Source organism: Anopheles gambiae, chromosome 2 (genome assembly GCF_943734735.2).
Source record: "Anopheles gambiae chromosome 2, idAnoGambNW_F1_1, whole genome shotgun sequence".
Taxonomy (NCBI): domain Eukaryota; kingdom Metazoa; phylum Arthropoda; class Insecta; order Diptera; family Culicidae; genus Anopheles; species Anopheles gambiae.
In genome coordinates, this window is record NC_064601.1 from 38,605,252 (window position 1) to 38,615,730 (window position 10,479).

The following is a 10,479-nucleotide window of genomic DNA, read 5'->3' on the forward strand; positions in this document are numbered from 1 at the left end:
TGTCCAAAGCTGAACAGTTTCATGGGTTTCTTTCTGGCTAGAAATGAAAACGTTAAATCGAAATAAAGACACAAATTTCCTGTGTACACAACGCTGTCGAAGGTTGTATTTCTTTTCTCTTTCTCTCTTCGCGTTCCTCGCTGCTTCAAACACACTCCTATACTTGTTGGAAAATTAGATTGTAGTCAAACCACACCGCACCATCCAGCACATGGTTGGTGGGCTGACATTTTTCACGACCACCCCCTCAACACCGGACAAGCATCGGCGCAGATATTTAAACGGACGCCTGTACTGGTGGTTCGTAGCCTTCCGGACGGTCGACGACGACACCGGAAGCGGCACCGGTCGACACTTCAGCAGCCTTGCCGCCGCCATCTCCGTGCAATTCCATCAGACTGGACAGATCGAATCGCGGCTTCTTCAGCACCTTCACCTGCAAAACGATACACACACACACGCACGCACAAACGCCCGAGGGGAAGGACGAAATTTGTATCAGGAACGTTTATCACACACACACACTCTCAGCATGCTATGCTGCTGTGGGGGTTGTTCGAAAGGGCAATGCTTACCTTGCGGATGTAGACATCGTGCAGCGGGTACACGACCTGGCACGCCTTCTCGATATCCTTGGCGATCGAGTCGGGCAGCAGCTTCTCCACCACACCCTTCAGATCCGTGCTGGTGATTTCACGCTTGATGATGGCCGTCATCTTCGCGCGAATGTTCTTGATCTGCGAGTGCTGGGCGTAGCAGGTCTTGCGCTGCGACATCGAGTCCTTGATGGTGAAGCCGATGCAGAACACGCGCAGCATGAAGCCATCGGTGGTCTTGACGTCGACCGAGCACTCGATCAGGGTTTGCCATTTCTTGACCATGGATCTGTGACGGAAGAAAGGAAACCAATCGATTACAGTTCATGACAATTTTTCACGTGTTTCGCCTCCTGCTTCCCATGCAACGGGAGACACCAGTGCCGCTAAGGTTAGGCGCAAGCCGCATTTGTTGTCTATGACATATGACGCGGCACACACACATACACACACACACCCGCACTCCCATACGGCCGGATTCCGGGAAAGTGCGATTCACTCGAAGGGAAAAGTACTTACCGCAGCTTGTCGGTCGTCAACGCCATACCGTGGAAGTTGGTAAGGACATCACGGCCGTTCACGCTCTCCGCCACCAGCTTGAACTTGCGGAAAGATCTCTCCGCATCGGGCTCGTTCTGCAGGTCGGCCAACGACACCTCAAACACGCGGCCCTTCAGACCGTCCGAGGCGATTTTCGTGCCCTGGGTACGGTTAACCAAGGTTTTGCCGACCTGGCGGTTCTTGAACATGTTCGGGGCCTTCACATCGTACCAATCCTTGCGCGTGAACGGATCCACGACCTTCTTTTTCGAACCTTTCTTGCCTCCTTTCGAGACACCCTTATTTTTGCCGACCGCCATGGTTACACTTCACGATCAAAAAGAACGGAAGTGGTTGCGCTGTGACAGGTCGTGACAACCGTTGGCCACTGAACGATCCGTTTTAGTACTGTCAATTTTGACAGCGCGGTTTGGCTGGTTTGCGACATGACAGCGATTGCTGTCATTTCCGTCTTGTCGCACGATATTATTGTTTACAATCTTTTCCAGAAAGTACGTAATCTTTGGCTGATTGTGAAATCGACTAAATCATGGTAATACAAAGAAACTAGTTTAATTATATGTGTTTAACTGTATTATAATAACGTTTTGTGCTATTTCCCAACAGACATCCTCGATCATTCTGGCTGGGCTGGGCCTAGCCGTGGTTGGGTATGGAGGAAGAGCGCTAATGCGTCAAATGCCCAATGCTGCGACCAAAATGCAGGAAGCCCTGAAAAATATGCCCAAGTTTGATGCTGAAATGATGGCCAGCTCGAAGTACTACCGTGGGGGATTCGATGCTAAAATGAACAAACGCGAAGCTTCCCTCATTCTGGGCGTAAGCCCATCCGCATCCAAGGCAAAGGTGTGCCGGATAGAGAGAGAGAGCAAACTCGTTTATGGAATGTGCAGAATGTATTTATGCAGTTTGTGCCTTTTATTTTAGGTCAAGGATGCACACAAAAAGATTATGCTGTTGAATCATCCCGACCGTGGAGGTTCCCCGTACTTGGCCGCCAAGATCAACGAGGCAAAGGACTTTATGGACAATACTAAGTAAAGCATTAGCTATGCGCAATAACGAGAATTGTACAAAGTATCAAATTATTCGATAAAATAACGAGAGTAGTTGATTAATAGGTGAAAAATTTCTGAGGAGTTTATCATATTTTGCAGGAGATGGTATCACAATAGACAATCCTCTCGAATTAGCTCTATCATTATGATGACTATCAGGCTGAAGCGGTAATTAATTCGTACAGATAAATTGAAGTTCATTCCAAGGATTTCTTTCAATATTTTTATAAAAAAGAAATTACCAAAAAATAATAATTTCATCAGAAAAGCATACGCTATCACGATGTTTTTGAATTTAGAACAATTTTAGCTGTACTAATACTGCACGTTGACAGCTTCCTTTAGTTTGTTTACGCACCTGAGCGATGGACTGTACAACACATCACAATTACCGCTAGCCAACGGGACCCGGACTGAGGCATCATCAGCGAGCCAGTTTCAAAGGACTGCTGAGCTAAACTATCAGTTGTGATACAATTGTTGCTTTCCAGCGTGTGTATTAGAATTAAATACTTCCCTCCATTAAGGTGAGTGTTAGTGCGTACTGTATATTAAATCGCTTGCCAGGGTACATGCCAAAAACATCGACCCGTACGCCGGTATTCGAAACATTCCAGCGTGGCATATCTTGGCTGTCTTTTCTAGAAGCTTAGCCCTTTCATCACAGTGGAACAATACCCCAATGGGGCAGTTGATTATCTATCGCGGTGTTGATAATGGAATTCAATTTTCTTCTCGATGGCGTTTTTTTTTCAGACTCGTTCGGACGATTCGGCACAGCACCGACTAGAAACGGAAAATGCGCAAGCTACGCGGTGGACAGACGAAAGAAACGCGCAAACAGCGCCAGGAGCGGAAGGAGGAAAATTTAAAAATCCAGCAACAGATGAAAACGATAGTATTACCCACGATTGGAGTGATTTTCCTGTGCATAGTGGTGTACGTGTTTCTGAAAACTCGCCCACGATATGAAGAACTCTAGTCTCGCTAGCCTTAATGGGCCCTTTTTAAGTTTTTTTTGTTTGTTTGATTATTTGTTTGTACCTTTTGCACTGCCGGGACTCTATCGTGCAAGTGATGCAGTGTGCGTGAGATGGTTTCCAGTTAGATTGATACTGTATGTTTTACGACTGATATAGCAACGTTTTAATCACATGCACAAATCGGTTATTTGTACAGCGTATCGAGAATATATCTACAGATTATATTTACACTATTACACAGATTTTGTCATTAAATTGGTGTGCACGATCCGAAACTTCCAAGTCTATTAGATTAGCATAATTTGTTTCATCCCTTTTACTACTCTCACTTAAATAAACAGAGCAGCCTCCTCCAAGAAAGGGAAAGACATTTTATCCCGAGAATTTACATACACACGCACCGGGAAGGTGTCACTTCCCTCTTATCGCAGGACTGCAGCGATGTGAGAGATAGAGAGAAATGTCACTTTTCCTCACAATGCGATAAGATGCAATTAAGCAAACAGTGGAAGAAGAGGAGCAAAAGCCCAACAGAACGACGCGCATAAAGTGCACTCCTTTCTCCAACACAAGCAACAGCAGTAACGCCACGCGAGACCATTGCCGTGCTTAATTGAATTAAAGGTATCTATAGTCACACAAAAACAAACACAGCACACTTTGTTTAAAAAACCGGGACAGGCGGTTCCCACCCAGCCACGAGAGAAGCAACGCAAACACACGCGGAAGTGCAGGTGAGAGGAGTTGGTCAGTCGTGGGCTTACTGTGCTTCGGTCAATCCAGTAGGCAAACAAAGCGAAAGCCAGAGGATGGATACTGTGCGTAATCAATCCGTTCCCAGCGTCACACTGGAATCAGCTGCACCGGTCACAGAGGGTGGTATCAACATCGCGAAACGATATCCGGACCGGTCGGATAATTTGTACTTCCTGTTCATCCCTCTGGCGGTACTGGTTACGGTGATGCTGCTGTCCGTTGTGGTAAGTTTTGTGTTGATTGGACCAGTGTGGCAGTTAATGAGTAATGGTCTGCGTCCTTAGGTGTACTTGATGGCTAGGAGACGCCATAAGATTCGCTCCAAGTACAGCTACGTTCCCAGCTTTAGCTTCGAATCGTCCGATCTGGACGAGGAGCGGGAGGAACGCGAAACCGATCATCTGCTGAAGGGCGGGAAGCTGCGCCTGGAGGAGCCGCCGTTCGAGGAAGCATCCGGCGGGAATCCGTTTGCCGGGCAACGGTACGGGGGCAGCCACGAGCTGTTCGCCTAATACAATTAAGCAATGTGTCCCACTTTTCCACACTGTTAGCTTCTTGGTAGGTTAGAATAGAATTACCCTAACGGTTTGTGATACACTTAAATCGATAGAGCAGTCGTCGGCCAGTTACACACCAAAGAAAATACAATGGAACCGTCCATTGGATCGGTTTCGATTGGAAAAACAAGTATTGCGATTAGGAACTTACTTAACTACACAGTACTGCCAGGCAGGCCAGGAGTAGGAACCGCTCTTATTACACTGTATCTGGATTGTGATATGGTTGTAGCAGGGAAAACAAATGTACGTAAACGACGGAAACGTTTGGATGAGGGATAACAGTTTTGTGTACTTAAAAAAAACTGAACTTCAATACACATTATTTTGTTCTTCTACGAGGTTTTGGTTACATCTAGCATTAGCATCATTGAACTAACTAATCACTCTGCTGTCCTTTCTTTAACAACGCTCGCAACTAATCACCTACCCGATAGGCGGCGAGCGATTTCACCGATCCTCATTTTCATTCAAATAGCGTAGCGTAAGGTCATACATACCGAAAAATATGGCACCACCGAGCGTGATCCACGTGACCCGTGGAACGAACCCGGCAAACACGCCGCGTATACCACGCTCCCGGTAGATGTTGCGCAGTATACGGCCCATCCCTCCCATCCGGTTACTTTCGAGCTGTTCGGCCAGCATGATGCGAGTTTTCGCCACATCCAGTGGCGTCGTCAGCCCGGCCGCAATGCCACCGGAAATGGCGCCACAGATCGCGACCGACAGGGGCGTTAGCGCCGTGCCGGTCACATCCGTCCAGTGCAGCTTGAAGTACTCCCACAGTGGAAACTGTATCAGCGAAAAGGGCACATCGCGCATCACGGTCGTACCGAACCCGCGGTACAAACCCTTCCGGATGCCCTCCTTCCTGAGTGCCTCGTACAGTATGGACAGCGACGATGCGTTACCCTTGTGCAGTAGCGCCTGTCGCCGTTGTTTGGCGATTTCGATCGGGACCCGTATCAGACAGGCCACCACTTCCGCGGCCGCTGCCGACACCATGTGCACGTACGGTAGCTGATCATGGCTGGCGTACTGGCGAAGGTGTGATTTCATGGTTTCGTACGTGCAGAAGAATAGGGCCGACGTTGGCGCACTGCCGGCTGCTGTGGCCGCGAGCCCTTTGTACACGCCGCGAAATCCACCCGAGGCGATAAAACCACGCTCACTCTGCAGACGCGTTTTCACCGTATCGATGGGAAACAGTGCCACATCCACTACCAGCCCGGCCACTCCACCCGCCTGTGTTCGGTTGGGGAAGAGAAAGGGAATCGATTAATTAAAAACGCTCAAGTGCGGCCACTCGTGTGTCTTACTATCAGTGAGGACCAGTAAATGCTTTTCGCACCGCCCAACGTTGCCGTAGCGATTGTGTTGTCTTCCAGCTCCATTGCGAGGCACGTTGTGATGCTTTGGGATGATAATTACGCCTTGTCGTTGCGTGTTTGCAACCCGTCGATGAGGTTGTTTTAAGGTGGTTGAAAGATGTTATTATTGCATCACTGCCGGAAGACGCAGATTTTCACACCGGTTCCTTTGCCATCCAGTTTCTCGCCAGCTTTTACCGGGAATGAGGAATTTGTTTACACAGAGAACTGTCAACGGATGAACACCCAGTGAATCGAATGAACGCCAGGAAACATAAACGCACTCACGCCCTCTAGTGGTGGGTATTGCAAACTTAAAGAGATTTAAATGTAACTGAAAAATGTGTTGTGTAATTTTTCATACGAACCGGATGGATTTTAATTGAAGTGGAGTTTTTTTTAAATAGAATACATCCAAATTTGTTATTGAAACAATCAAGGGTGGAAACAATTTCAGATGTTTAATACGTATGTCACTTGACCGAAAAACAATGTAAGAATGCACCGAGGAATGCAAGCTGATCCATCTTTTATATCATGAGAATCACCCTTCCACAGATGAAATAGTTACATTCCACATGGCCTCTATAGTTTTGTGCTTGAATGGAATTGGAATTACATTTTTTAACTTAACATTTATCACGTGACCTAACTTTGAAATAAAAAAGATTATTATCATTTTCCATCTCCATCTCATGTGAAAAAAAACCTTCGCATAAATTGCATCGTTCAATTACAGTTCAATTCAAAGTTCAAGGCTTTATTATTAACAATATTTTTTATCTTTAACATTACTGTCTTTATGCTACGTATTGCATACATTTAAACATTGAAGTTTTTTTTAATGTACTCTTTTTATCAGTCTTAGCTTTCTCCTGTGTGCTTTCAATCTTTTGCAATCAATCGATTGCAGTTTTAAAATAAATACTTAATCTATCACCTAGAACCTACTGCCTAGCATAGCTTCACAAGGGGTAGTCTCTTCTACGAGGCTACAAAATCCTACTGCAGCGCCTCCAGCCGGGGCCACACAACTCACACCACTCCCAGCTTACTGTAGCCCAAAGTGGGGCGGCGTGGCAGAAGCTTCATCACTCGCTTGCGCACGCCGAGAAACTTTTTGCGCGAAGATGCAATGCCGCCGGAGATTACACTAGACAGCCCTGTCATTGTTACTTGGCCGGCGGTTTGGCGACTGCTCTTCTTGCCCAATCGCGTCAGCGATCCACGGCGCAACAGTTGGGGCGATTTGCGTGGCGTAAGTGGCTGTGCGCAGTCCGCATTGAGCGCGAAACTATCGTCGAACTGATTCATGCAGGATTGATCTAGTAGACAGGAATCTCGCCGTACCGTGTGGCCGATGCTGAGCCGCGTTGCCCTCGACAGCGAGTTTCGCCGGTCGTTGTTAAGCGATCGCAGTAGGTGCCTCGCCAGTGGTGGAACGTCGGTCGTGTGTTGCTTCATCAGTTTGGGTTGCTTCTTCAGCTTGGCACCACGAATCGGAGTCCGGAGCGGTGAGGAACGTTGAAAATTGGACAGGTCAGCCATTTTGTTTGTTGTTTTATTTTTCGAGAGCGTTGAACAGGATGAAGGTTTGAAAACTTTGTTTGATTTTTGTAGGAAAATTCAACGATCTCAGCGCAATACTGTGCACGGTACTCGGCTGCTGTACGACGACTGCTGATGCTGCAACGATCTGCGAGCAGTTTTAAACCAAATCTGGCACAGGTATGTTTGTTCGTATTCCGATCGAGAGAAAGTGAGACTGCAACAATTCTAGACCGAGGCAAAACAAATACAGCCTACGAGAGGTGCCTATTTTGCTTTTGTTTTGACTTCATCCTTCTACCTTCAATACACGGACTGGGGTTGTTGTACACGTTGGGCTGAGAGGTGCATAGTTAATCAACAGCACTGAGCAGGATCGAACATGGACCAACGTGGCATAGACGCAGCATACGTTTCGCACCGTTCGCACTAGCCACCATCTATGATCAGTTCCATTCAAAGATTTTCCTGGGAGTTACGGGACCCACACACGACATTTGGTGCGAAAGATCGGCGAAATGTATTAGTGTGTGCCAATGTCTAGACTACCTTTTTCTTGTTTTATTTTGATCCCTTGGTTTACACCCACCGCGTGTTATGGGATGCTCTGTGCACGGGAGTGTGATAGGTAGCGGGCGATGTTTGTTTGAATTATTCCTACGGCATCGGACCTATATACAGGTATATTTGATCCGACGCGTTCTAGCCCACCGGCTAGACCCGTGGCAGACATGTATAATCACATTTTTATCTGTTTAACACGTCTGAAAACTTTAATTGGAGTCATCTTCGGTTCTCGACTGTAATTAGGTTCGTTGGATTTGATCCTTGAAACAATACCAATTGTTTGACTTTCATTTTGTGCTGTATTTTCATTCTCATTGTCTGTATTTTTCAGAACACAGTCGGACCTCATTGGTCGTACTTTGATTGCATGCTAGCTTTTAAATTTGTGCCTTGTAATCCACTCATTTTTTCCATATAAATATACCTTAATAGGCCATGATATTTTAAAGAATGTTTCGGATTTTCCATACAAATGCGTGCTGTTAATTGAACTTGTCAGCTAACTACCGGACATTCAACTAAAAAGCGTTAAACTATTGAAATCTTACTGCATCTTCACTTAATCCTTCGATAAATCTGCTTCATTGTGATGATTAGTTCGCATATGGTTTAACTTGCGTTAAACACCATTCAATATCTCCGGAACAATAACGACGAAGGTTCCAATTTCACCAAATTTCGAGCAGTGAAAAGTCTCCTCCTTGCTGTTCTGGACTAATAAAATAATTACCACATCGATGTTGAGGTGCAATAAAAACATGTTAAAAAACCAGGCACCAAACACCACCTGATCATCTCGGCCAAAGTCAAGGTACTGAAACTCATACCCCAGCCTAGTATCGCTACCCTATTGTTGTTGCCGTTGTGCCGTACCCAGTACAAAGAAACTGTCCTGTCGATCAAATCCCAATCGATTGATAATTTACGAGACGGATCCCTTCCTTTACTATCCGTACATTTATTTATAATGTCCTCGAGCGTGTAGCACCATCAACAGGACCAGCAATATGTTGTTTTGTTGCCTGGTCCAACGGCAATCCTTCGCTACTGGATCGGCTCTTGAGTAGTGCACTTGGGCCTGGTACGGATTGCTTTTCACGGGCACGGGCAAACAAATTCCTAGCCAAATGATGGGAATTTCCCAACATTTTGGAGTCCAAAAACCGTCGCTTATATCTCAAAACGGTTTTCTTCTGGCTGGTATTGCAGCGAAACGGATCGCATCTTCTAGCCTGTCCAGTGGTGAGTAATACGACGACCGCTGTTACGTATGTGTGGTAGTACGTTGCTTGCTGTTCTAGAAAATGCATTTATTAGGCTAGGCTCTACACCTTCATTGGAAGAGGAGTGGTTTCTTTTGTTTCATGAAGGACAATAATTTTTATTACAATACTTCTGCTTCATATTAGATTTGAAAATCCCTATTTTATTGAGAACGGATTTTAGTTATTTTGGAAAACGTTTTATTTTACGTTCAAACGTTTCATTTTCTGTAAATCGTCATTCAAGGAAATTTACTCAGAGAATATAAATTAAATGTACGTAACTGGAAGTAAAATGAAGCCACATAAACATAATTTTCTTGTTGCTTGTTTATTTCATTTTCATACAAATTCGTTTCGAGTATTATAATATTTCAAGGAATAATATTTTCTTAAAGCTATGTAATTCAAGTCCTGTGAATTTTTGTAATTCTTTCCTAGGTTCTATGCAGTTCTTTGATTTACTTCAACAGCTAATTTTTCACATTCATAGGATCACTACTAAGGATGTTTCGTATAAGAGATAAATACAAATAAAGGAGCCTGTCCGTTTTCGACCGGACTTGAGATTTCACTGGCAATATTCAAATATCGAAAAATGAACGGGTATTTGAATGTTCCTTCTTTTCCTTTTCAATGTGTCTGAACAAGTTCTTTCATAAAAGAACTTCTGCTTCTGACTTCCGTTTCAATTGTGATTCCTTATCATTTCTTTTCAATTCATACTTCTTCAACAATTTAATGTATTTATATCATTTTTTTTGTAATAACTATTTCAACTGGTTTCAATTCAACTGGGTGTGTATGCTTCGTATATCGTGTAAGTGTTATATATAACTTTTCTCTCATGAGTACCCTGAACTTCCATTGGTTCATGTGTGATACAATGCGTACCCAACAACACAGAATGCAATATTTGTATGAAAAATTATATTAAAAATTCAACTTTGATGGGTGTTGATTATTTAAAAATAAAATAAAACAAAAAAACAGTGTTATAACTACCAAATAATTCATAAGATTTCAATTCGAATTTGAGTGATGCAAATGATATATCACAACTACTAACTACAAAACTCTTCGTGAAAATTGTTCTTCAAGAGAGACAGAGAGATCGATAGTTCAGTTTACGTATGGGTGTGATTTTTTACGTTTTACAAGCAACGTAGCCATACTACTCAGTCTTAGTAATATCCAGATGAGCGTGTGATACAACAG

At 44.5% G+C, this 10,479-nt stretch overlaps 4 protein-coding genes across 4 annotated transcripts; 2 read left to right on the forward strand and 2 right to left on the reverse strand.

Annotated features, from left to right (window-relative positions):
• Positions 1 to 75: 75 nt before the first annotated feature.
• On the reverse strand, positions 76 to 1,674 carry LOC1274189 (small ribosomal subunit protein eS1). Its single transcript, XM_313275.5, has 3 exons — positions 1,116 to 1,674; positions 576 to 885; positions 76 to 436 (listed from the first exon to the last, which is right to left on the reverse strand). The coding sequence occupies exons 1-3, from the start codon at positions 1,454 to 1,456 to the stop codon at positions 278 to 280; spliced, it is 810 nt and encodes a 269-aa protein (XP_313275.3). The 5' UTR covers positions 1,457 to 1,674; the 3' UTR covers positions 76 to 277.
• On the forward strand, positions 1,553 to 3,434 carry LOC1274190 (mitochondrial import inner membrane translocase subunit TIM14). The gene is made up of 4 exons (XM_313276.6): positions 1,553 to 1,689; positions 1,764 to 2,003; positions 2,085 to 2,742; positions 2,972 to 3,434. Exons 1-3 carry the CDS (start codon positions 1,687 to 1,689, stop codon positions 2,196 to 2,198), a joined length of 357 nt encoding a protein of 118 aa, XP_313276.4. The 5' UTR covers positions 1,553 to 1,686; the 3' UTR covers positions 2,199 to 2,742; positions 2,972 to 3,434.
• On the forward strand, positions 3,015 to 3,434 carry LOC1274191 (single-pass membrane and coiled-coil domain-containing protein 4 homolog). The gene has a single exon (XM_061643913.1). The coding sequence runs from the start codon at positions 3,015 to 3,017 to the stop codon at positions 3,195 to 3,197; it is 183 nt and encodes a 60-aa protein (XP_061499897.1). The 3' UTR covers positions 3,198 to 3,434.
• A 1,343-nt stretch (positions 3,435 to 4,777) lies between these two features.
• On the reverse strand, positions 4,778 to 6,115 carry LOC1274193 (S-adenosylmethionine mitochondrial carrier protein homolog). The gene is made up of 2 exons (XM_313279.6): positions 5,834 to 6,115; positions 4,778 to 5,759 (listed from the first exon to the last, which is right to left on the reverse strand). Exons 1-2 carry the CDS (start codon positions 5,906 to 5,908, stop codon positions 4,962 to 4,964), a joined length of 873 nt encoding a protein of 290 aa, XP_313279.5. The 5' UTR covers positions 5,909 to 6,115; the 3' UTR covers positions 4,778 to 4,961.
• Between the last annotated feature and the right edge of the window lie 4,364 nt (positions 6,116 to 10,479).

Bases quoted from the DNA above. Each gene is read 5' to 3' on its own strand.
- LOC1274189 (XM_313275.5), bottom strand. From the start codon at position 1,456: ATGGCGGTCGGCAAAAATAAGGGTGTCTCGAAAGGAGGCAAGAAAGGT. The intron at 886-1,115 runs GTAAGTACTTTT...CTTCCGTCACAG, and splicing joins TTGACGACCGACAAGCTGCG to ATCCATGGTCAAGAAATGGC. The intron at 437-575 runs GTAAGCATTGCC...ATCGTTTTGCAG, and splicing joins ACGATGTCTACATCCGCAAG to GTGAAGGTGCTGAAGAAGCC.
- LOC1274190 (XM_313276.6), top strand. The intron at 2,004-2,084 runs GTGTGCCGGATA...CTTTTATTTTAG, and splicing joins CATCCGCATCCAAGGCAAAG to GTCAAGGATGCACACAAAAA.
- LOC1274191 (XM_061643913.1), top strand. From the start codon at position 3,015: ATGCGCAAGCTACGCGGTGGACAGACGAAAGAAACGCGCAAACAGCGC.
- LOC1274193 (XM_313279.6), bottom strand. From the start codon at position 5,908: ATGGAGCTGGAAGACAACACAATCGCTACGGCAACGTTGGGCGGTGCG. The intron at 5,760-5,833 runs GTAAGACACACG...AACCGAACACAG, and splicing joins TTTACTGGTCCTCACTGATA to GCGGGTGGAGTGGCCGGGCT.